Source organism: Budorcas taxicolor, chromosome 10 (genome assembly GCF_023091745.1).
Source record: "Budorcas taxicolor isolate Tak-1 chromosome 10, Takin1.1, whole genome shotgun sequence".
Lineage (NCBI taxonomy): Eukaryota > Metazoa > Chordata > Mammalia > Artiodactyla > Bovidae > Budorcas > Budorcas taxicolor.
The window spans coordinates 41,206,805-41,232,651 of NC_068919.1; the positions used below are offsets into that span (position 1 = coordinate 41,206,805).

Sequence of the window (25,847 nt, forward strand, 5' to 3'; positions counted from 1 at the left end):
TCCGTGGGGTTGCAAAGAGTCGACACGACTGAGCAACTCACATACAATGTGCACTTAAGTTTCCTCCATGTTTTCTCATGGCTTGAAAAAAATGGCTCATTTCCCAGTACTGAACAATATTCCATTGTCTCAATGTTTTACAAGTGAGGAATCAAATTTAGATCACAATAATTCTTAATTTTCTCTTGATCTAATTGAAAAGTGTCATATAAAATGTAAGCTAAAATAGTGTCTGTGTGAACAAGATTCACTTTCCTTCCTGAAGGCCTGGGAGGTGAAGATTTCTGAAACACTTTTTAAGCACAGTTTTCCAAACTGGGTGGAGGATGCACCACTGAATTAAAATTTCTGCTGGACCAAAAGAGCTTATCGAGAAGAGACGTTATGAACCACTCTGCAGGCACATCGGGGTGGCACGCAGTCCCGGAGCTGCCTGGCGCACACAGCGGCGCCTCCGCCCGAAAGCCGCCCAGCAATTGCGGCTGGGGGCCACCTGGGACCACGCGTGAGGGTAAAGGTGCCACCACCATCCACTGTCCTGGGAAAGACAGGGCACCGACTCTGGAGACCCTGAAACTTACTACCTGAGCAATTTGCTAGCCCTTTCCGGGCTGTGAACATCCTTCGGTCAAACAAGACCTTCTTTTTTGGAAGTGTCTGGCTAATTCAGCATGTCCTCGTAATGAAGGGAGGCTCGGAGGTGCTTGGAAGTGCCTTTAGCTTCTGGGCCCGGGCCCGGTAGGCGCAGGCGGCGGGAGGACCCGGCGCTGGGGGCGCTCAGCGCCAGCCGCGCTTCCGGATCCCGGCGAGCGGCGTCAGCGGAACGGGCGGCTCCCAGCGCGGCGTAAACAAGGGCCCTCCGCGGCGAGAAGCGAGCTGGAGGCGGGGCTGACGGGCTGCAAGCTGGTATCAGCCCGAGGCGGACCCTTGCCCGCCCTGCTCGCGTCCCTGCGCCCTCGCCGCTCCCAGCCCGCAACCCCTACTCAAGCGGCGAGAGGCCGTCCTCGCAGAGACTGGCCGGGAGGACAAAAGCCCCGGGCGGCGGGGCGCGGCCGTAACGCCGAGCCTTTCGCCGCCGCCGCGCGTCTCTTTTCCTTTGTCTTTTTCTCCTCCGCGGGTGCGGAGATTCCTGGTGAACCAAAGTGCAGCCTCAAGATGGCCGATGGCTACGAGGACCTGCGGGAGGACGAGCTCCCAGGGCCGGCCTACGAAGGCTACGAATCCGCGGAGCTCGCCTGCCCCGCCGAGCGCAGCGGCCACGTAGCCGTCAGTGACGGGCGCCACATGTTCGTCTGGGGCGGTTACAAGGTCAGTGGGCGGCCGGGTCGCGCGGGCGTCGGCCGGCAGTTACCGGTCGGGGGCGGCGGGCCGGGCGGGAGGGCCAGCGTGGCCGCCCCGGGCGCCTTGAGCGCCCCCGCGCCGCGACTCCGCCGGTTGGTTCGTTCTCTTGCGAGTGTGGGAACCTTCCCACGGGTCTCCCCACCCGTCCCAGGGCTCCTGGTCTGTTGTCACGCCCGCCTTCTGCTTACAAAGCCTGCTCCCCGCTCCCTGCCCGCGCTTGCCCAGCGCGCTGTTAGATGTCCGAGCTTTACTTGCCGAGGGCGCGGCGTGCGGTGCGAGACCGCGAAACGTTTTTATTTAAAGAGTTGTTGTGTAGGAAGTGACGGTGTGTGAGGTCACTCTTTACTTGTTATCGGGCATAGAGCCGGGGTCCGGTGCCCGCTGATGCCGTGGCCCACTTACGGGGAGACAGCCGCGTAGGGAAAATGCATCGGAATTCCCCAAGAATTGGCTTGCTGAACCTTCCTGCCGGTTCAGGAGTCCCAGCTACACCTGTGCACCTGCCATCCTAGTGTTATTCGAATGTTTCGGGGCTATTTTCCTTTTGGTTTCAGCTGAGAAAGGGTTGAGATTTTTCACATGAAACTCCTATAAAGAAAATTAATGGAAAATTTGTATCAATAACTGAAAAAAAAGATCCACAGTAACAGCTTTTAACTACAGAATGCATCCCTTTGACCCTTAGTCGTGAACCAGTATGATTAGTTACCAGTTGTAACTAATGTAGTTACATGTAGTTGTGTTTCTTCTCTTTTCCTCTGTCTGGAAATCCTGCCCAAGTGCCTCCTATTTAAACCTTCTCACTAGTTATCTTGCCCTTTTGCTTTTAGAGCTTCTTAATAACACTCCACATTCTAGAATCGTCTTATTTCATTTGCTGGAGTGGTTCGGATCTGTTCTTACCAAAAATATTTTTAGTCCCTTTAAAAAAAAAATGATCTGCCCATGCTCCAATTTGCTAGAAATCTAGTCCTGTACGCCAGTGCCTTCCATGACTTGGAAGCACTAGGTGATTCTGGTAACAGATTTTAGCTTATGCTACAGTTGATGTGACCATTTTTTGAGATGACTCTGAAAAAGATAGCTGGGAAAAAGCGGTCTTGATTACTTCCTTTGGTTCCTTTCTCCTAATCCTAGTTAATCTGAAATGTTTTCCCCAGCCTCCAATGAGTAAGTGTTCAGAAGAGGGTGTTTGGTAGGAGCAAGGTGGCTGGTACCTGGTGACTTTTATTAAAATGTAAATAATTGCCTTGGAGAAAAGTAAAACTGTTAATCTTCAGTAGGAAGAGGGAAGGTGAGGGGAGAGGGGAGAAGGGTTGTGTGGGTGTAAGATTCTGAAGGTGAGTTGTGGAGGGCCTGGATGCCCAGGGCTGAGGCGGGGTGGAGAAGCGTGACTAGTGAAGTAAGTTTGTAGTTCTCAAACAGGCCTTCGTCCACATTCTGGCTACAGCCGTAAGAGTACCACACACCAGAGCCCCTTGGGAGATTCTTTTGATTTCAATAAACCTTAGCTTCGTACACAAAAGTCATTTTTCTTCCTCCTGCCAGACTGATGTAGTCTGGGTCAACCTGCTATCTTGCTGCCAGCCTTTTTGTTTCATAAGTGGTAGAGTGGAAAGAGAAATGTCTACATGCCCAGATGTTCTGTTCTGTGTGTTTTTCAAGCTTATGACTCTGACACCCATTCTTAGTGAACTGCAACTGTTTACTGTATGTCAACATTGTTCAGAAAGTGGCCAGGGTGGTTCAAAGTCTGGAGAGGTCAGGCAAAGTGGTTGAAGTTGCAAATTCAGGGAGAGGAGGCTGGAATCCTGGTTCCACCATTCCTTGCTGAATAGCCTTGGGCAACTTTTATGAGAAACCTATACCAGCTATTTCTTACTGTTGTTGTGAGGATTAAATATAGCACTCCATGGATAGCACTTTACTAGTTCTGGCATATAGTAAGCTCTATCTGAAGGGAAATGGAGCAGAACAAGGAACTTAAGATTTTGTACAATGACTTAATATTTGCAGTTCTGCCCTCTGTGCTTCTTGGTAGAGAATGAATGGCTAAAAGGGAAGAACGTCTGACCTGTTAGTGTGGATCAGGTGCTTTCAAGGTAGAACTTTCTTTAGCCTGCCAACATAACACAGATAATCTCCCATGAGGTCATGTAACTCAGATTTGGTGTATGGAGTGTTCAGGATACAGTGGCCTTAGAGATTACCTGGAGATCTCTTAATTTCGTGCATCGTTGCAACTGCTGTATCAATAATTTGAATTGAGGCCTGTCTATATTAAGCATTACTTTGAGTATGAGGCATGGGGTAGAGAGAACTGTACATGTGATAGAACTGTTAAAACCTGTTTAATTTCTTGTAACTCTCAGTATCTCAAATGAAATAGATGTGAAAAAATATACAATAGTGCCTCTTTAGAATACAAGTTATTTTTTGTATTTGCAACTTTTTGTTGTTGTTTTAGAGTAATCAAGTCAGAGGATTATATGACTTTTATCTGCCTAGAGAAGAACTCTGGATCTACAACATGGAGACTGGAAGATGGTAACTGTGGATATTAAGAGGGGGACTAGAACATCTAAATAAGGTTGCAAACAAAAACACACTCCGTAAAACCCGTACTACTGAATAAAAACACTTTAACTAAAGATGCTAACCTAGCTGTATATTTTGAAAACCATGTTCTACTAGTTTAGCTTAGCTGCTAAGCTTAAATACTTTGGTATTTCTTCAGTAGTTACTAGATGCTTTTATGGCCTTTGAAGAAATTTCTATTCAGAACTGTGTCAAGTATAGCAATATTAAAGAGGTAGAGGCTTCAGATCCTGGAATGGAAATACAATAAAAGTTCCATATATACATTCAATGTTATATCTTGTTACGTATTTTGAATGAGAGAAGAATTTGTAGACTATATTTGCTAGAAATAAAGGTAGTATTCTATTTTAATGAGCTCTAATAGTAAAATTTCTATGCAGATTTCTCTGAGGTAGCATGTTTTGCCTTAAAAAAAAAATTAAATTTGCCATCCATGCAAATGGGTTATTCCGAAAGGACTTTTTGCCAGTTTCATACCAGTAATACTCGAGTATGTTCTTAGCAGTATTAATGAATTCTCAAAATGCTGGGTTGGCTGTGTTTGAGGATTTAGAAAGTAGTTTTCCCCATGGTTTGCTTTTTGAAAACTTAGTCTGTTATATATTTTAGCAGATTTGAGATCTCAGAAATAGAATACTAGTTCCACTTGATTTAAGAGTTCAACTAAAAATAAACTAGGATTACTTTGCATATAGCTAGTGTTAATCTGGCTGTTCAGTGCTCTTTCTAGAGAACTGGACATTTATAATTATATTCCTTTAATGGGGAAACTTTTAATTAAAAAAAATTCAATCCCATAAAGAATTTTTACAAAATAATGTCTATCAAAACTTAAAAATTGGAAATTCCCTAGTGGTCCAGTGGTTAAGACTCCACGCTTCCACTGCAGGGGGCACAGGTTCAGTTCCAGGTCGAGGAACTAAGTTCCTGCATGTCCCCCAGCACAGCCAGAAACAAACAAACATAAAGCTTAACATAGATGAAGTGATATTAGGAGCAGAAGCCCTTGAATGTCATATTAATATTCTGAATCTTAGAATTAACTTTTTGATTCAGATTCACTTTTAGACTTAGAGTTAAAACAAGTAAAGAGCACTCAGAGGAGTGGCTGGCCTATAGTAGACACTACCTGAGTGTCTATAGTATTACATAAGGTCGGAATCAGACTAATTTGAATGGCTAAAGGTGACTGAATCAAAAAACACTTATTAATCTGTCAGGACTGAGATATTGAAGTTTTCTTCCTTTGGGTTCTTGGCCCACTCAAAAAACAAAACCATCATTTATGGTCAAGTAACTAGAAAAAGCAAACAATTCAGTTAGAGATATAAACGTTGAGATAGTTTGCTCCTAGAGTGATACATGACATGTGGGCTTTCAGAGCCTCCCATGCTGTCACGCTAGTGCCTGCTGGCACAGCCTGTGGAGTGGGCGAAAGGGACAAGTTAATTCTAATTAATTTCAGAGCTAGAAGAGACCTCAGCAGAGCTACTCACCCCTTATTTTTTCCTTTTATTGTGGGGATAGAATTAGAAGAATGGATACATTGTTGCATTTCTTCTTCTTGGGGAAATTTATTTACATTCAGTTTTTTCCCTCTCAGGAAAAAAATTAACACTGAGGGTGATGTTCCTCCTTCTATGTCAGGAAGCTGTGCCGTGTGTGTGGACAGGGTGCTGTACTTGTTTGGAGGACACCATTCAAGAGGCAATACAAATAAGGTTAGTGTGTGTAAGAATGGTTTCAGGTAACTTTGTTCTTTTTCAGACCACTTATTTCTAAAGTTAGCCCAGTTTATTCCTGCTCAAGTTCAAAAACGTGTACTTGATTGTGGTATGTTCTTTGCAGCTACTTATTATCTTATTAATAAAATGCTGTAGTATTAGATGAATATTAGTAAACTAAAAACAAGATGCAGTTTGGGGGGCGGGGCAGGGTATTGGTGGCTCAGATGGTAAAGAATCTGCCTGCAATGCACGAGACTTGGGTTCAATCCCTGGGTTGGGAAGATTCCCCTGGAGAAAGGAATGGCTATTCACTGCAGTATTCTTGCCTGGAGAATTCCATGGACAGGAGCCTGGCGGGCTACAGTCCATGGAATTACAGTGAGTTGCACACAATTGAGCAACTAACATACACAGTAAAATTTAACAGGCCACAACTCAAAAAGCTGTAAGGAGAAATTAACACTGACAAAATTTCATATACTAACATTCCTATAACACGCTATCATAAGATACTATTGTTCAGACTTTGTCTATGTTTTGCCCAAATAGGGATAAGGCATGTTTTTCTCAGGCCTGTACGAGACAGATGCAGTCAGAAAGGTGCATGTAATATACATTCCGTTCATTTGCAGTCATGTCCAACTCTTTGAGACCCTGTGGACTGCAGCATGCCAGCCCTCCCTGTCCATCACCAACTCCCAAAGTTTACCCAAACTCATGTCCATTGTGTCGGTGATACCATCCAGCCATCTCATCCTCTGTCGACCCCTTCTCCTGCCTTCAGTCTTTCCCAGCATCAGGGTCTTTTCCAGTGAGTTGGTTCTTCGCATCAGGTGGCCAAAGGCTTAAGAGTTTTAGCTTCAGCATTGGTCCTTCCAATGAATATTCAGGACTGGTCTCCTTTAGGATGGACTGGTTGGATCTTGCAATCCAAGGGACTCTCAAGAGTCTTCTCCAACACCACAGTTAAAAAGCATCAAGTCTTTGGAGCTCAGCTTTCTTTATAATCCAACTCTCACAACCATACATGACCACTGGAAAAACCGTACTACTAGCTTTGACTAGACGGACCTTTGTTGGCAAAGTAATGTCTGCTTTTGAATATGCTGTCTAGGTTGGTCATAACTTTCCTTCCAAGGAGTAAGCATCTTTTAATTTCATGGCTGCAATCACCATCTGCAGTGATTTTGGAGCCCAAAAAGATAAAGTCAGCCACTGTTTCCACTGTTTTCCCATCTATTTCCCATGACGTGGTGGGACCAGATGCCATGATCTTAATTTTCTGAATGCTGAGTTTTAAGCCAACTTTTTTACTCTCCTCTTTCACTTTCATCAAGAGGCTTTTTAGTTCTACTTCGCTTTCTTCCATAAGGGTGGTGTCATCTTCATATCTGAGGTTATTGATATTTCTCCCAGCAATCTTCATTCTAGCTTGTGCTTCATCCAGCCCAGCGTTTCTCATGAAGTACTCTGCATATAAGTTAAATATGGGGTGGCAATATACAGGCTTGAGGCACTCCTTTCCTGATGTGGAACCAGTCTGTTGTTCCATGTCCAGTTCTAACTTGCTTCCTGACCTGCATACAAATTTCTCAAGAGGCAGGTCAGGTGGTCTGGTATTCCCGTCTCTTTCATAATTTTCCATAGTTGTGATCCACACAGTCAAAGGCTTTGGCATAGTCAATAATACAAAAGTAGATGTTTTTCTGGAACTTCTTGTTTTTTCGATAATCTAGCAGATGTTGACAGTTTGACCTCTGGTTCCTCTGCCTTTTCTAAATCCACCTTGAACATCTGGAAGTTCACGGTTCACGTACTGTTGAAGCCTGGCTTGGAGAATTTTGAGCATTACTTTTCTAGCGTGTGAGATGAGTACAATTGTGCAGTAGTTTGAGCATTCTTTGGGACTGGAATGAAAACTGACCTTTTCCAGTCCTGTGGCCATTGCTGAGTTTTCCAAATGTGCTGGCATATTGAGTGCAGCACTTTCACACTATCACCTTTTAGGATTTGAAATAGCTCAACTGGAATTCCATCACCTCCACTAGCTTGGTTGAAAGTGATGCTTCCTAAGGCCCACCTGACTTCACATTCCAGGATGTCTGGTTCTAGGTAAGTGATCACACCATCGTGATTATCTGGGTCGCGAAGATCCTTCTTGTACAGTTCTTCTGTGTATTCTTGCCACCTCTTCTTAATATCTTCTGCTTCTGTTAGGTCCATGCTTCCCCAGTGGGTCAGAGGTTAAAGCGTCTGCCTGCAATGCAGGAGGATCTGGGTTTGATCTCTGGGTGGGGAAGATCTCCTGGAGAAGGAAATAGCAACCCACTCCGGTATTCTTGCCTGGAGAATCCCATGCAGAGAGGAGCCTGGTAGGCTACAGTCCACGGGGTCGCAAAGAGTCGGGCACGACTGAGCAACTTCACTTTCACTGTTATTTCACACATACCATTTGTGTCCTTTATCCAGCCCATCTTTGCATGAAATGTTCCTTTGGTATCTCTAATTTTCTTGAAGAGATCTCTAGTCTTTCCCATTCTATTATTTTCCTCTGTTTCTTTGCACTGATCACTGAGGAAGGCTTTTTTATCTCTCCTTGCTAATCTTTGGAACTCTCCATTCAAATGGATGTATCTTTCCTTTTCTCCTTTGCCTTCGCTTCTGTTCTTTTTACAGCTATTTGTAAAGCCTCCTTAGACAATCAGTTTGCCTTTTTGCATTTCTTTTTCTTGGGGATTGTCTTGATCACTGACTCCTGTACAGTGTCATGAACCTCCGTCCATAGTTCTTCAGGCACTCTATCAGATCTAATCCCTTGAATCTATTTGTCACTTCCACTGTATAATCGTAAAGGATTTGATTTTGGTCATACCTGAACGGTCTTGTGGTTTTCCCTACTTTCTTCAATTTAAGTCTGAATTTGGCAATAAGGAGTTCATGATCTGAGCCACAGACTTGTTGTTGCTGACTGTACAGAGCTTCTCCATCTTTGGTTGCAAAGGATATAATCAATCTGATTTCGGTGTTGACCATCTGGTGATGTCTATGTGTAGCCGTCTGTTGTATTGTTGGAAGAGGGTATTTGCTATTACCAGTGATGGCACCTTACTCCAGTACTCTTGCCTGGAAAATCCCATGGACGGAGGGCCTGGTGAGCTGCAGTCCATGGGGTCGCTAAGAGTCGGACACAACTGAGGGACTTCACTTTGACTTTTCATTTTCATGCACTGGAGAATGAAATGGCAACCCACTCCAGTGTTCTTGCCTGAAGAATCCCAGGGATGGGGCAGCCTGGTGGACTGCCGTCAGTGGGGTCACACAGAGTCAGACATGACTGAAGCGACTTAGCAGTGCGTTCTCTCGGCAAAACTGTTGGCCTTTGCCTTGCTTCATTCTGTACTCCAAGGCCAAATTTGCCTGTTACTCCAGGTGTTTCTTGACTTTCATACCACTGTGTTTGGTAGGACAGAGGAATAGAAAACAAAAAGTGTTAACCCAAGAGGTGATGCGTGAGTGGAATCACACAGTACAGTTGGAAGGAGTATTATGCAAGATATACAGGTACCAAGATGCAGAGTTACACGCAGATATGTCTGGTTTATGGAAATGCCAAGTGATTTGGTATAGACGGAGCATGTGGGCTGAACTGGTTTCAGATTTCAAACTGCTCCTAGGAACTCTAGGGATTCTGGGGGTGATGCTTTAGGACACCTGTGAGAGAAGTATATGGGGTTAGGCAGGTTCCACACCACCCTTTTCCTCCTTCCTTTTAACAACTGTCAGTCAGTCAGTTCAGTCGCTCAGTCGTGTCCAACACTTTGCGACCCCATGAATCGCAGCACACCAGGCCTCCCTGTCCATCACCAACTCCCAGAGTTCACCCAAACTCATGTCCATCGAGTAGGTGATGCCATCCAGCCATCTCATCCTCTGTTGTCCCCTTCTCCTCCTGCCCCCAATCCCTCCCAGCATCAGAGTCTTTTCCAATGAGTTAGCTCTTCGTATGAGGTGGCCAAAGTACTGGAGTTTCAGCTTTAGCATCATTCCTTTCAAAGAACACCCAGGACTGATCTCCTTCAGAATGGACTGGTTGGATTTCCTTGCAGTCCAAGGGACTCTCAAGAGTCTTCTCCAACACCACAGTTCAAAAGCATCAATTCTTCGATGCTCAGCTTTCTTCACAGTCCAACTCTCACATTCATACATGACCATAGGAAAAACCATAGCCTTGACTAGACAGACCTTTGTTGGCAAAGTAATGTCTCTGGTTTTGAATATGCTATCTAGGTTGGTCATAACTTAGCTCCACTTATTTATTTATTCACAGCTCACCCTAAGCTAAATCACAGTTCACTTTAATTAAGTGAATAATGTTGCATGCTGTTTGGGTTTGGACAAAAGTATGACATATATCCATTATTATAATGTCACACAGTCTTTCACTGATCATAAAAACTTCTGTACTTCGTGTATACATCTCCTCTCTCCCCCTAAACTCCTATCAATCTTTTTACTGTCTCCATAGTTTTGCCTTTTCCAGACGGCATATAGTTGGAATCTATTTTTCTTTTCTTTACCATCCAAAGAAAAGCCTTTATAACACCACTCATGGCTCACCCATGCATGGACCTGACATGCTCTAAGTGGCAAACTTCCCCACTAAATGCTGTAGCTTTTCTTTCCATGTTGAGCCCTGTCACACTGGTCCTGCCCAGCAGCACATGGAGGTGCAGGGGAGCCTGTGTTTTCTATTTCTTCATAGGAAGGCCACAAGTTTTGCCCCTTGTCACAGTGAACTCAGATTTCTGTTGCGTATGTTGTAAACAGAGAAGCCATTTCTTCAGGTTCTTATTTTTATATTTAGGCGTTTGCTTAAGATTTTGTTGGAAGAAAGGGTTTTGTGCCTAAAAGGTTTTGTAAGGCACTGCTGTAGGCTGTTGTTGAGCCATGTATTTTTCAGGGTCAAGGGGGAGAAAATGAACTTTGACACAACATGAGGAAACTTGGGGAAAAGACTAGTAATGACTTTAATAAAGGGGAGTGATCAGAGAAATGGTTAAATCGGTACAGTTGAGAAAAAGAAAAAAAGAAGTTAACTTATTGACTATTTAAATGTAAGTACCTGGATGTGAACCCTCTGAAAGACAAATGAATATTTAATCTTTTAAGATTTATCCTTAGCTCCTAGAGTTAAGTGGGCACTTAAGACATGTTTGTTAAATTGAATTTGAAGATGAATTGCTAAGTTTGTTTTTTTTTTTTTTTGTAATACCATCCCACAATACATCAATTAGATCAGTACAATTTAAAGTGCCTATCTCAGGCAAAGAATGTAGCAAATTAACACACTTTCTAGTCCTTCAGCCAAAAAGTGGTATGGGGAAAAAAAATAGGCTGAACACAAACAAGGTGCACAGTGACTTAGGTAATTTACATTCTGGCAGAAATTTCTTCCCTAGGTAGCATTCTGCAGACTGGCAGCCAGTTTGCAATTATACTTTTAGTAGTACTGAATTAGACGACATTCTTATTAGCATAAATGCAGTAACATTAAATGCCAAGGTTGAATTTCCTTCATGTAACAAAATCTAACATTGCTTCTGGCAGTTCTACATGCTGGATTCAAGGTCTACGGACCGAGTATTACACTGGGAAAGAATTGACTGCCAAGGAGTTCCTCCATCATCAAAGGACAAACTCGGTGTCTGGGTATATAAAAACAAGTGAGTGACCAGCACTAAAGGTTTGGGTTTTTATGTGGAAAGTACTTTGCCGTTCACGTATCCTTTGCTAATAACCATTGTAATCATGTAGCATGCCTCTGAAGGCCCATGAAGATTAAGTAAATTAACGGACGGCAAAGCACCTAAGACATCATCGTTAGCCGTATTAGCCATTATTATTTGAATAAGTATTTTTATATACTCAAGTGTGCCTCCTCAGCTCATGGAATATTACAAAACAAAAAAAATCTATTGTATCCTGTGCATGTTTGAATTTTTAATGTCTTGGTTTTTTATCAAACAGGTTAATATTTTTTGGAGGGTATGGATATTTACCTGAAGACAAAGTATTGGGAACTTTTGAATTTGATGAAACATCTTTCTGGGTAAATGAAGTTTCATATTCGCATATGTGGCCTACTTAGTCTGTTGAAATAATATACTTCGTTTGCTATTAACTTTGTTCATTTTGCCCTGTTAATAAACCAAAGGTTGTTTTACAAACATTATTTGTAAAAACTAACTCAGATTCTTATTTTCTGTAGAATTCAAGTCATCCGAGAGGATGGAATGATCATGTACATATTTTAGACACTGAAACATTTATCTGGAGCCAGCCTATAACTACTGTGAGTTACTGAAGAATAATGAATTAATTATTAAAGCAAGAGCAGTTGCCAACTGCCCTTCAACGAGAAGGGCAGTTGGCAAGTGGTATAAAATTGACAGTTCATTATTCTCTAAGAAGTCTAAAACTAAAAAGTTAATGAATGTATAGACTAGCCCAGTATCTATCATCTAATAGCTGTTAAAAGTGGTATAGTTTGTAATTAAATAAATGACCTATTGCTGGATTGGGATTTAAATTACTCAAATGTTAGATGTCATCTTCCTCTGACACAGTGTCATATAATGTGCTAGCTTTCATTTTAAAAGAAAAGCAAGTAAGCATTCTGTTAACTAGCCCATTCAGTAATGTTTCTCAAAAGCTCCCAGTTTTGGTAGTCAGCCTTCAGTACTGCTGTTTACTACAAGTTTGCACTTCAGCTTAAGAGCTCAAGTATTCTGCACATTCTATCCCACTTCCAGAAAAGACTTCTTTCTGGTATTTATAAAACGTTCACTTATTCATCAAATTGTTTTTACGACTTAACTAGGGTAAACCACCTTCACCTCGTGCTGCCCATGCCTGTGCAACTGTTGGAAACAAAGGCTTTGTGTTTGGAGGGAGATACCGAGTGAGTATATAAAATAGTTTCAAAGATGTGCTTTTCAGTTACTCAGAATGATAACTAGTTAATTTATCCTTTTTTAGGATGCTAGAATGAATGACCTTCACTATCTTAATCTGGATACATGGGAGTGGAATGAACTGTAGGTATCCTTTAGATAATTATTTAGGAAAGTTTTTCCAAAAAATTCCAATGGATTTCCCCCTTACTCTCTATTACTAGTACATAATGTACCTGCTTTCTTTTTCTGTAACAATGAATTTTAAGTAAACATGATCACCTTAAAGAATCTTTAAATTTTCAGTTCCCATAACTGTATGTCTAGCACATAACATGTGCTTAGTGTTTGTTGAAAAGATCCATAGTTGACCTTCCTTCCAAGGAAATAGTTCATTGAAGAGCATGTAGTTCATATCAAGAAGCCTTTTTTAAAGTCTCTTCAAAATTCCAAATAAAATTTTAAAGAAAACTTTAGTATTTCTCTGCTTTAAATACAGTAGTGGCTTTTAAATGCAGATATTGTAACTTAGCTATCATTTTCAGAATTCCACAAGGCATATGCCCAGTTGGCCGATCTTGGCACTCACTCACACCAGTTTCTTCAGATCATCTCTTTCTCTTTGGAGGATTTACCACTGATAAACAGCCACTAAGTAAGTACTTTTAAAAAGTTACTATATGTCATTCATAAGTAATATATAAATAGCTGGAAAAACTCAGTATTTTAGGTGTATCAGAGGGCTATAGGGATGGTTAGAAGGTTTGGTATTAATTTTGATCCTATAATATACATACAGTTGTTTTCATATGACACATCTATCTGTCCAGTAAAAAAAAAAAGGAAAAATTACCTAGAGCTTTCTGCCCTGCTAAATGGCTGTAACATGAAAAGGGCTTACATGCCTAACTGCAGGGGAAAAAAGGAAATATACTTTCTGTATCTACTCAAAATCTGATTTATTAATGTTTTTAGTAAAGCTGCACTCTTGAAATATCAGTGTCACATTGACAGAACAACATACTTCATGCTTTTTTCTTTGCTTTAATCAGGTGATGCCTGGACATACTGCATCAGTAAAAATGAATGGATACAGTTTAATCATCCCCATACTGAAAAACCAAGGTATGAACTATTTAAAAGGTAGTTCTGATGTTGAGTGAGGTCCTTGGAGATATATAAGACTGGTACTGAATGAGAAAATTCAGTTGGCTGCATTCACTTCCTCATAAAAACCCTAGCACTCACTAAGGTTTAATTTGAAAGAAAACCAATGTTCTTAGTATTAGTGCTTTTTCATCATCTATGCATGAAAAACAGGGCTGGATTTTGCTTTTTGCTTCATTACAATACTTACATCATTAAAATTTATACTAAAGCTCTTTACCAGAGTAGAACTGTTTCTAGATTTGTTATTTGAAAAAGCAAATTCTAGTTCTCTTCTAGAAGAGAATTCAAAACCCTAAAGAATGTTTGAGGGTGAGGGAATCAAAAACTTTCAATCAAATTTACAGTTATGCTGTATAACAAATATTAGGAAGTTGAATTGTCCAAAAAGAGCCTGTTAGAACACTGCTACTTTTCTTATCTCAGAATTGTTACAGACTGCTAAAAGGAAATGATGTAGTCAGAATTGTTTTTCAAAGCACATTTGTATACTGTTAGCTTGCATTTTGGAGAAGGCAATGGCAACCCACTCCAGTACTCTTGCCTGGAAAATCCCATGGACACAGGAGCCTGGTGGGCTGCAGTCCATGGGGTCGCTAAGAGTCGGACACACTGAGCGACTTCACTTTCACTTTTCACTTTCATGCACTGAAGAAGGAAATGGCAACCCACTCCAGTATTCTTGCCTGGAGAATCCCAGGGACCGGGGAGCCTGTTGGGCTGCTGTCTGTGAGGTCGCAGAGAGTCAGACACAACTGAAGCCACTTGGCAGCAGCAGCAGCTTGCATTTTTATCCACGCCTCTAACCTAAGTAGTACAGTCATGCCACTAAGATGCCTTTTGGCACAAATACTCTTTCCAGAGAGTGAGGCCTGAAGATGCTTTGTTTACTCAGGCAGAGTAAAACATTCCTCAGATGTTTTGTGTAAGGACAACTGACCCTGCCTATGAAAAGGAGAGCGCTTATACCATTCATCTCCCAAAAACTTTTATTGCTCATAAAAACCTAGAGAACAGATTGTTCAGTTCAGACTCCTCATTGCATAAATTAGGAATGGACCAGAGAAGAATGATATCCAAATAAAAGACATTGATTTTTCTAGCGTTTTGTACTTTTCCTTGAGATAACTGTGTCTCAACTTTATGTTTTGGTCTGCGCTAAAGACCTTTAGTCTTTATTTCATCATCTCTATTCTCTAGTATAAATTATCAATTTGGTGTTTGGGGTGACTTCAAACAAGTTCTTGTTTTAAATGTAGATTATGGCATACAGCTTGTGCCAGTGATGAAGGAGAAGTAATTGTGTTTGGAGGGTGTGCCAATAACCTTCTTGTCCATCACAGAGCTGTAAGTACACCACCCTTTATTAAAGGACACTTCATATTATTGCTGAAACTTTGTGAAGTACTTTAATGTATCCTTGTCTATTTTTCAGGCACACAGTAATGAAATACTTATATTTTCAGTTCAACCAAAATCTCTTGTAAGGTAAGTAACTTTTTTACTTGGTACTTATTTAAAATTGCTTCTTAAACACTTTAGTTAGTGTTTTTGAAAAAATAGGTTTATGGATAATTTAAGGGCAATAATAAACTTTCACTGATAAAACTATCCAGTTCCCATGAAAATCTTTAAAGTGCTTTTTCATTTTTGGTAGTTTTTCAAGTGAATATACTTCTAAACAGTAAAGTGAAATTATTTTTCTTTGTCCACTTTCAGGCTAAGTTTAGAAGCTGTCATCTGCTTTAAAGAAATGTTAGCCAACTCATGGAACTGCCTTCCAAAACATTTACTTCACAGTGTTAATCAGAGGTTTGGTAGTAACAACACTTCTGGATCTTAAGGCTTCATAGACAATGCCTCTGATCACTTGCATGGACAGCAATTCTGTAAACATCAGAGTGAAATCATTTGTATAATTATATACACTGTTGTAGTTTGCAGCTTTTTAGTTTTAATGTGCATGTGAATGGCCTAGAGAACCTATTTTTGTGTCTAAAGTTTACAATAAATGTATTTAACAGCAGAAGTTAATACTTGGGCTTTTTACCCAAAGGAATGATTATTTCCTATTTGGTAACATCAGGGTCTATGTCTGTAGAAATGTTGTATTAATTATTCCTACCAGTATCAAAATGGTGAAGTTACTTTTTAAAGACATTAATATTTTAGCTGTTTCTTGAGTAGTCTGTTATGTTGAATTTAAAACACTAGGCTACATAAAGTGGTTGTTGATAGGACTAAGCTGGTTAAAGAAACCTTGGAAGGACCAACAGCTGTCCAGTCCTCGACCCCAGTGCTTTGGTGTAAGGCCCGGGGCAAGTGGAGTTGCTCATGTTGACTCTAGGCAGCCTGTTCAATTGTTTGAAAGTTAACAGCTTTTACAGCTCATAAAGAATGGAAATAATGTATGACTTTATATTCTCCATTGTTAGGAGACAGAAGAAAAAAGCTGGGTCAGGAGTCTTTAGTGGTAAACCTGAAAGTGCACTTATAATATTACAGGTTAAGATACTCTGTAACATGCTACTGATAATTACTAGAGGTGGAAAATAAAAAGGCACAGAGCTGAATGAGATTACAAGAAAAAAGATGAAAAGTAAAGGTATCATATAAATGTGTGGAAGTTATTAACACCAATTTCTTCTAGGTGTTATCTTAAGCCAAGTCATGGGAATGATTTGTATTTAAAATCTGGTCTAATATGCGTAAAGGCAGAAGTAGTCTGCTTCCTCAAGACTTAAATGTATAACCACTCCAACCCCCAGCAGGAAAAACAAAACTTGTGACTGGCCTGTAATAGATATATTAGATGTTATGTACAGTAGACTACCAAGTCAATAGTCTCACCAGTTGAGCCACTTCACTACTCCATTTCTTTATAACATGAAATGAATACTTACTATTAACCTTCCAAATTTCAAGAAAATGTAGAATAATTGCAGTTGTTTACAAGTAGCATTTGCTGTCCACAAATATTTTAGGAAATCCTATCATAGTGTTTCCGCTCTATAAAACTGGAAAAAAGCCAAGTCATTTTGGCGAATACAGCAAGGCAACGCTAGTTCACTTTTAAATGCGGAAGTCTTGTTACATGATGGTTTCATCTCTGAACTTCCAAAAGACTCTAAAACGGACTCTTCTCAAATATTTAAGAATTTCATTTCAGCTATTTTCTCTTTACATTCAGAAGATTGGGTGCAGACACTTTCACTTTGCCAGGAATGTTTCTTGATAAATCCGTGTCCTTAAAAAAACAAACAAACAAAAAAAAAGCTGAATATTTTCAGAATCACATTTTTATGATCTTTATATGTCCTCTGCTGCCAAAAGAATGGCATTTCTAAAATATTCATCTGAAATTATTTTACTTATTTTATATGGCTTCTAGTAAGACAGCAATTTCTACCAGAATAATAGCTGCAGCTTCCATCTGCTATGCAAAACCAAAAAAAATTATAACTGCTCACATTTAACTGTACCACCGATCTCTAGAGGTTTCTACAGGAATACTTTACCTTTACACTGCGGAATAAGTCTTTTTCTCTTGCTGTTGCTTCTTTGGAATGCATGAAACTATTCAAGGCTGTTTTCGCAGCTGTAAGCAGAAAATAGAAGAATCTACTTCTGTTCAGTCAAGAAATGTTTAAAATCATAATTCACAAAAAGATTTTAAATACCTTTTCCCTTTTTCTGAACTCCAGGAGTAAGTTTCACTTTGTATCTTTAAAAAGGAATTGCATGTGTTACTAAACAGATTACAGAATGATTCATAAGTCAATGTTGTGGCAGCTGTTTGAGTCAACTCATGACTTACTTGTAGTTTGTCATGGTGGTATATGGGGCACATATTGGAATGGCAAACAGTAGTACATCTTCAGAATGTGGCTGCCCTGTCAAAGAGTCAAACAGATTTTCCTAAAAAGGGAAAACAAAAACAATTACAAAAGCTATTTATACCAACCCTAAAGTAGGAAAATTCTAATAAAACAATCAATACATTTTATCATTTTCTGATAGATAGATATATAATCTTTCACCCTTTGGGGCTATATATAAAGCAGAGCTTAATGACGATTTTCAAAATGACACTTAGATATATTTAAGAGAAAGGGAGAAAACGGGAGGCATTTTTGGTTGTCATAACTGAATCACCATTGGGGGCAGAAACAATATTATTGACATCTATTATTGGGTAGATGCCAAGGATGGGACAACTCCCCCCAAAAAGAATTATCCATCCCCAAATGTTAAAGATGTCAAAGTCAGGAAACTGGATTAGGACAGTCATCTCTCATGCCTGTTCTTAAGGAGAAATTCTAGGGCTTCTTAAAGTTCCCATTCTGTGGGCTGCCTAGAAGATTGCCTGTATTTATCTAACAACATGAGTAAATTTAGATTTAGGACAAAACACTTGGTACAGTCAGTGCTTACTATATGCCATGAACTTTTCTAAATGCTTTATGTATACTATCTTAGTTCTCACACAATTCTCCCAGTAGAGGCAATTATATCCCTATTTTTCAGATGAGGAAACTAAGGCACAAAGAAAAATGTTTCCAAGGTTGTAGTTATATGTAAGAGTTAGGATTCAAACCCAAGAACATGTTACTCCAGAGCTTGCAATCTTTTTTTTTTTTTTTTTTTTTTAGCCTTTTTAAGTTTTAGCTAGAAGTTGTATGCCAGATATTGTGGGACCTGGATTGCAGTCAGTGTTGTAGTATGAACCCCAACACAAAATCATACCTCATTTCCCTGCTGGTCTAGATCTTGTTCTTCCTGTTTCAAATATATAAAAATTTAAAAGTCAGTTGTAACTTAAATTGAAACTCTATACCACTGAAATCTATGAAGAGAAAAACTGATAAATATAAGACAGACTAAGTTAATACATGTGTCTAATATATGAGAAAGCGATGCCATTCAAAGAGAAAAAGGTTGTGCCCTAAAGTTAAAAAAAAGACTTCCACAGAATATATGCTAATGAAACTGTTAGTCACTCAGTTGGGTCCGACCCTTTGCGACCCCATGGACTGTACAGCTCACCAGGCTCCTCTGTCCATGGGATTCTCCAGACAAGAATACTGGAGAGGGCTTGCCATTCCTTCTCCAGGGGATCTTCCCCACACAGGGATTGAACCTAGGTCTCCTTGCACTGCAGGCAGATTCTTTACCATCTCAGCTGCCAGGGAAGCCCATTGATGATTATGAATATTTTAACAGTTACAAATATTTGAGTGTAAGGTTTACAGAGTAATATAAAAATCTGAAGACAAAGTGAGTTTTAATATTACTAAACAACACTGTTCAGGGAACCACGAAAACAGTAATACATTTAGGATCCCTGTAAGCACTACCTGCGCTGAGTGGAGCACACAATGCAACCAAAGTTTAACTGCCATGAATAAAAATATAAAGGTGAAACAAAAATTTTTTTTACCAATTTATAAAACAATAAATCCTTTGTTCAGAGTTTCAAAAGGCTGTATATATTCATGCAAGAAGATATACATTAAGGCCAGACGTTCGTACTCAGCTGATAGAACAACGAGGCAACTATCTTAACTAGAAAAATGTTAACATTTCACACTGTAGTCACATTTGACATCATGTAATACAGTATATCTTCCTATAGAAAAAATTAGAAAAGTGCAAATTCATTTCTCATTCATGGTCAACATAATCTTAGTTATCTGTTTTAACTGAATTTCCACCAGAATCTAGTTTCTCCATAAAATTTTCTAATGGCTTATGATAAACCTTTTAGGAACTAACCAACACTGCCGATTTTATATACGGCAATTAAAATTTAGATCTTTTAGGCTATATTTCTAAGGAAACTTCCCATTAAGAATAGGGTTACCACTCACCCTGGTTTTATTTTAGCACTGTAAATCCCCTGTCCTGGGAACCTTGAGATGCTGGTCACCCTAATTAAGAAGCAAAAGCCCATGTGTGTGGTAGCCTAACCTTGTCGTCATGTGGTTCATCTACAGCCAAGTCTTGTAACTCATGAGTGGTAACTTCAAGGGATGGAGTTTCTTTCTTTATGCTGTCTGAGACTCTTGGTCCACCTCTAGGTTTCTGGGGCTGTTTCTTCACTGGTTCATCCTTTATTTTGCCTTTCTTTCCCTTTTTCCCTTTTTCTTCTTTGTTCGAACCTGCAGACTTCATAGAGGGAAAAACAGTTAATGTTGACAGTATTTTCAGTGCTGTCAGTTCTTTAACCAAGTACTAAATGCACAGCATATGATAGGCAGTGGTCTGGATGCCCCTTGAAAAACAAACGAAAGTATTATTAAATGTTACTTACTCCCAGCAATTTCATGATGAGCTCACGTTCTTCTTCATCTTGGTCCTTGTATTTTTCCTTCATTTTTTTCATTTTACTCTACAAAGGAAAAAAATTTTTGGTTGGAAAAATTTAGCAGTAAGAAAATGTTAAGACATGTATATAAAGAAAAGGCACGTCTTTAATTCTGTCAAAATGCTTATTCAGTAAGGCACCACTTGAACAAACAATATGGAGTCTTTGAAGATGGATAAACCGTAGTCCTCACCCTCAAACAATTGACCATCTTGTGGAAAAAGAAGATACACAGAATAAGAGTAAATTAATGCAAAATATTCTAAATGCAAACAAGTTTATATCTAAGATAATTTAGAGAAAGGAGACTTTTTTTTAAGCTTGAGCAAGAACTGAAGGGAAGAAATAAAGCAGCACTGAAAGATTCATTGCATCTGGGAATACAAGAAAGGCAAGATTATAATGTAAAGACAGAACAGAGTAGTAACAGCTAGTCATCACACATGGTTGCCATCAGGATACACATAAGAACAGGAAACGGTACAGCAAAGTTTAGCTGGGTGTTTATTGCAGAGACTCTTAATACCTTGGATTTCATCAATTAAACTACTGATTCTTTACTCTGGGTACACATCCAAATCACTCGACCAGTTTTTAAAACCATAGACATACAGGCTTCACCTCCAAAGGCTTTCATCTTGACCAATCTTAGCTAGGACCCAAATAACAAATTTATAAAATTGTAAATATTTAATAAGACACAAAAAACACTATACAAGATCGACAAATCAGACTTCATTAAAATTGACAAATGCTGCTCATCAAAAAACTACTACAGAAGTGAAAAAGCAAGTCTCAAAACATGAAAGATATTTGTAGTACAGATAACCAAGAAAAGACATGTATTTAGGATTTCAAAGAACTCCTATAATCAGTGAGAAAGTTGGACAACCCAACTTTTAAAAGCTAAATTAAAATTTCAGTATATACACACTTGAATGACTTGAAAAACCCCAACAATACCAAACGAAAGTGACGTAAAGCAACTGGAACTTGGATACACAGCTTGGTGGCAAATTGGTACAAGTACCGCGAAAAACTGATAATACCTACTAAGCCAAACACAACATGTGCGCTATAACCCAGCATTTCCACTCATAGCTATACAGGACAGAAATGCATATTTGTGAATCTCAAAGATACAGGTCTTCAATGACGAACAATATAGTAGACAGAAACTGGCAGACACTAGCAACGCAAATGAACTGTTACAGCAACATGGATGATTCACAAGGTTGAGTGAAAGACGTAAGACAGGAACGTATAAAGGATGACTGCTTTTCTACATAAAGTTTTCAAAAACAGGCAAAATAATCTATTGTGATTAAGACATGTTTTCCTCTGGTGGGAATACTATTTAGAAAGGGGCAAGAGTGAGCTTTCTGGAGTAATACAAACATTCAAGGGTGGTGTTCTGGGTGTTGGTTTCACAGATATACGTGCATATAAAAACTGAGCTAAAAGCAAAATATCTGCATATTACTATATATATGTAGCATGTGTACTGAATCATGTCTGACTCTTGGAGACCCCATGGACTGCAGCCTGCCAGACTCCTCTATCCATAGAATTTTTCCAGGCAAGAATACTGGAGTGGGTTGCCATTTCCTCCAAGGGCTCTTCCCAACCCAGGGATCAGGCAGGCAGATTCTTTACCACTGAGCCACCCAGGAAGCCCACTATATGTACATTACACCACACACACACAAAAAAGCAAAAGCTTGAGATAAAATGAACACTGTTACCAATAAACTGAACCAAGAAATGGAAAACTCAACAAAAAAAATAGTTTCTTGGCAAAACATAACTTAGGGAAACCAACTTTGGGGAAAAAAAAACCTGAATGGAGTTATGATCACTAAAGAAATTTATTAAGTACTTCAAAACCTACCCTGAAAGTGTTACTTGCTCAGTTGTGTCCAACTCTTTTGTGACCCCATGGACTGTAGCCAGCCAGGCTCCTTGTCCATGGAATTCTCCAGGCAAGAATACAGGAGTGGATTGCCATTTCCTTCTCCAGAGGATCTTCCCAACCCAGGGATGGAACTCGGGTCTCCTGTATTATATGCAGATTCTTTACCATCTGAGCCACCAGGGAAGCCAGATATCCCTAAACATCAGGCCCAATCGCTAAAAAAAAATTTGAAGGAACAAATGATCTCCATTTTATACAAAGTACTGCTGCTGCTGCTAAGTCACTTCAGTCGTGTCAGACTGTGTGTGACCCCATAGACGGCAGCCCCCCAGGCTCCCCGTCCATGGGATTTTCCAGGCGAGAGTACTGGAGTGGGGTCCCACTGCCTTCTCCAATACCAAGTACTAGAGAGCATTTAAAAGGAAAAGTACCAAACTTACTTAATGAAGCTAAGTATCACCTAGATACCCAAACAAGGCAAGGACGGTATTAGGGGGTTTATTATGTAATTTACACCACATGAACTCATTGAGGGAGAAAAATAGATGCAGAAAAAGCATTCAATAAAACTGAACTCATGATTATTAAAACTAGCCCTTTGAAAAGGATATCTACCAACAACCCATAAGAAACATACTACAATGTTAAAAATCTTAGAATTAGTCCCTTTACTGTATTGCTATAACAAAGAGGCATGCTATTCTTACTTTTATGCTACACTGTACTGATGTCTGAGTCAGTACAAGAAACATGAGAAAGAAAACCAAAGCCATTATTTGCAGACTGCCTAAATTTCATCTATAGCTGCTGCTACTGCTGCTAAGTCACTTCAGTCGTGTCCGACTCTGTGTGACCCCATAGACGGCAGCCCCCCAGGCTCCACTGTCCCTGAGATTCTCCAGGCAAGAACACTGGAGTGGGTTGCCATTTCCTTCTCCAGTGCATGAAAGTGAAAAGTGAAAGTAAAGTTGCTCAGTCGTGTCCGACTCTCTGCGACCCCATGGACTGCAGCCCACCAGGCTCCTGTGTCCATGGGATTTTCCAGGCAAGAGTACTGGAGTGGGTTGCCATTGCCTTCTCCTTCATCTGTAGATGAAATGATGAGTACTCAGTAAGACTGCTTAATACTATCAACTGGAGGAATACCCTTAGTGCATACATACGACTTTTTTAAGATAAATGACTAAAAATAAGAATTGCTGAGTCAGGGTAAATGCACTGTTAGGATTCTTGACTGGCAGTCCCATGGTATATATTCAAACTTGTACTGAATGACTGAATACACATTATCTATTAATTTGATGGGTGAAAAAATTCCCCTTGTTTACATAAACATTTCTCTGATCTACCCCCTACCCTGCAATTTGCCCTTTCTTTCAATTACATTGATGGTTCTTTCCTCCACCAGATATTTACTTTAGTATTTTTTAAAACATGACTAGCCACTAATTTTGAATGCTTCATACCCTTTAAAACACAATTTATCATTCTGTGTCTAGATTTTATTCTGCTTCACTTTTCTACCTGTCCATTCATTAATACCATTCTGTTTTAGAAAGTCTAACAGTAAATGTCTTATTACCTAGTAGGGAGATTTTGGGGGCTCCAAAATCACTGCAGATGGTGATTACAGCCATGAAATTAAAAGACACTTACTCCTTGGAAGAAAAGTTATGGCCAACCTAGATAGCACATTCAAAACAGAGACATTACTTTGCCGACTAAGGTCCATCTAGTCAAGGCTATGGTTTTTCCGGTGGTCATGTATGGATGTGAGAGTTGGATTGTGAAGAAGGCTGAGCGCCGAAGAATTGATGCTTTTGAACTGTGGTGTTGGAGAAGACTTGAGAATCCCTTGGACTGCAAGGAGATCCAACCAGCCCATTCTGAAGGAGATCAGCCCTGGGATTTCTTTGGAGGGAATGATGCTGAAGCTGAAACTCCAGTACTTTGGCCACCTCATGCGAAGAGTTGACTCATTGGAAAAGACTCTGATGCTGAGAGGGATTGGCTGCAGGAGGAGAAGGGGACGACAGAGGATGAGATGGCTGGATGGCATCACTGACTCGATGGACGTGAGTCTGAGTGAACTCCGGGAGTTGGTGAGGGACAGGGAGGCCTGGCGTGCTGCGATTCATGGGGTCGCAAAGAGTCGCACACAACTGAGCGACTGAATTGAACTGAAGGGAGATCCATCCTTCTTCTTTTTCAAGGGAGATCATCCTTCTTCTTTCCCTCAACTATTCTCTGGTACGTATTCTTTCAAACGAACTTTCAAATGTTAATTAAAAATCTCAATCCTTTTTTGAATGACTTCATGTTGAATTTACATAGTAATACAGGGAGAATTGATTTTTTTTCCCCTTTCATCCCTGGTCCAGGAACTGAACTGAGTCCATGTACCACAGCTCGTGAAGCTTGCATGCCTAGAGCCTGTGCTCTACAAGAGTAGCCACTGAAATGAGAAGTCTGTGCACTGCAACTAGAGAGTAGCCCCTGCTTGCCTCAACTTGAGAAAAGCCCAAGCAGCAGTGAAGACCCAGCACAACCAAAAATAAAAAACTCCACAGCAGAAAACCATATTAAAAAAAAAAATTTTTTTAAGGAATTTAATTTTCTTAAAGATACACCTATACATCAGTTTACAATCTCTACACAGCTACATTTTTTAAAGTATAGTCTACATCCACTACCTCCACTTTCTTCATCCCCTACTTTCATAAAATAGTTAAGAACTGTAACCAAAATTGGGGCTTCCCCAGTGGCTCAGAGGATAAAGCGCCTGCATGCAATGCAGGAGACCCAGGTTCGATCCCTCCAGTATCCTTGCCTGGAGAATCCCATGGATGGAAGAGCCTGGTGGGCTACAGTCCATGGCGTAGCAAAGAGTCGGACGCGACTGAGTGAGCTCACTTCACTTCAACCAAAATTGCATAAATAATTGAAAAAGAAACTACTAAGTTAAATTATCAGATCAGCACTGCCAGTTTTTAGCTGAGTGTCCCTGGCAAATAAATCAATCTCCTATTCCTCTTCTACATAACTTGAGAGTTTCTGTATAGATGATCTTAAAAGAACAGAAAGTGATCTCTATGCTCCTTAACACTATCTTTTCAACTAATTTTCAAAGGAAGTCACACAAAAGTATTCTGTTTCACTTAAACCTTAAAAAAGGAACCTTACAACTTCACTTGTGAATCATATAGTGCTAAATATTACCTTTTGTCCTCGTTTCATTGGCTGAACAACCGGGACATTTTTGCTTGTGTTCTGATGAGTTTCAATGTGTAGAGCATTTTCTTTTTCTTTGTCCTTTCCTTCTGTCATTTCTAAATCCCCTGAGTCATTTGGAAGCTTCTTTTTCTTCATTTCCCTAAATATAAATGAAATGGAAAATATCTTAATCTTAGAATTTCAAATTCTTAATACCCTAAAAAAATGACATGCAGAAGGGAACGTGTATGAGGTCATGCCTTCTGCTTAACTTGTTATCACCAGGCTACAGTATAAATGGAGTGCAAGTCATCACATAAGAAAAAGCTAAAAAATTTTCTTTCATGCATTTATGATTCTTCCTGGCATCGAGGCTCAACACACTGTCATACTTGACTTATCCTGATTCAGTAGCCACATTCAGTCCCTCAACACCTTGATGGCCAGGCAAAGGAATTTGTAGTCTTTGTATCACCATGGCCTTGGCAGATGTTAAATATTCAGTAAAACATTTGTGGGTCTGTTAGTGGAATAAATGGATCTTAGAAAATAAAGAGGAAAGG

General features: G+C 40.0%; 2 protein-coding genes and 1 non-coding gene across 3 annotated transcripts in view; 1 reads left to right on the forward strand and 2 right to left on the reverse strand.

Moving 5' to 3' along the window:
- Positions 1 to 856: 856 nt before the first annotated feature.
- Positions 857 to 15,839, forward strand: KLHDC2 (kelch domain containing 2). Its single transcript, XM_052646449.1, has 13 exons — positions 857 to 1,308; positions 3,809 to 3,888; positions 5,546 to 5,663; positions 11,277 to 11,392; positions 11,697 to 11,778; positions 11,938 to 12,021; positions 12,550 to 12,630; positions 12,708 to 12,766; positions 13,168 to 13,277; positions 13,675 to 13,747; positions 15,049 to 15,136; positions 15,225 to 15,277; positions 15,509 to 15,839. Exons 1-13 carry the CDS (start codon positions 1,156 to 1,158, stop codon positions 15,630 to 15,632), a joined length of 1,221 nt encoding a protein of 406 aa, XP_052502409.1. The 5' UTR covers positions 857 to 1,155; the 3' UTR covers positions 15,633 to 15,839.
- On the reverse strand, positions 10,409 to 10,536 carry LOC128054905 (small nucleolar RNA SNORA11). Its single transcript, XR_008200052.1, has one exon. It is a non-coding gene; the product is annotated as a small nucleolar RNA SNORA11 (small nucleolar RNA).
- An 812-nt stretch (positions 15,840 to 16,651) lies between the features above and the next one.
- NEMF (nuclear export mediator factor) overlaps positions 16,652 to 25,847 on the reverse strand; it is a 53,848-nt gene continuing 44,652 nt past the window's right edge. Inside the window, exons 26-33 of the mRNA XM_052646805.1 lie at positions 25,291 to 25,444; positions 20,103 to 20,180; positions 19,760 to 19,957; positions 18,536 to 18,568; positions 17,607 to 17,707; positions 17,470 to 17,513; positions 17,308 to 17,387; positions 16,652 to 17,036 (exon numbers count right to left, since the gene is read on the reverse strand). Coding sequence (XP_052502765.1) covers positions 16,959 to 17,036; positions 17,308 to 17,387; positions 17,470 to 17,513; positions 17,607 to 17,707; positions 18,536 to 18,568; positions 19,760 to 19,957; positions 20,103 to 20,180; positions 25,291 to 25,444 — 766 coding nt within the window. The 3' untranslated portion in view covers positions 16,652 to 16,958. The remainder of the gene's footprint in view (positions 17,037 to 17,307; positions 17,388 to 17,469; positions 17,514 to 17,606; positions 17,708 to 18,535; positions 18,569 to 19,759; positions 19,958 to 20,102; positions 20,181 to 25,290; positions 25,445 to 25,847) is intronic.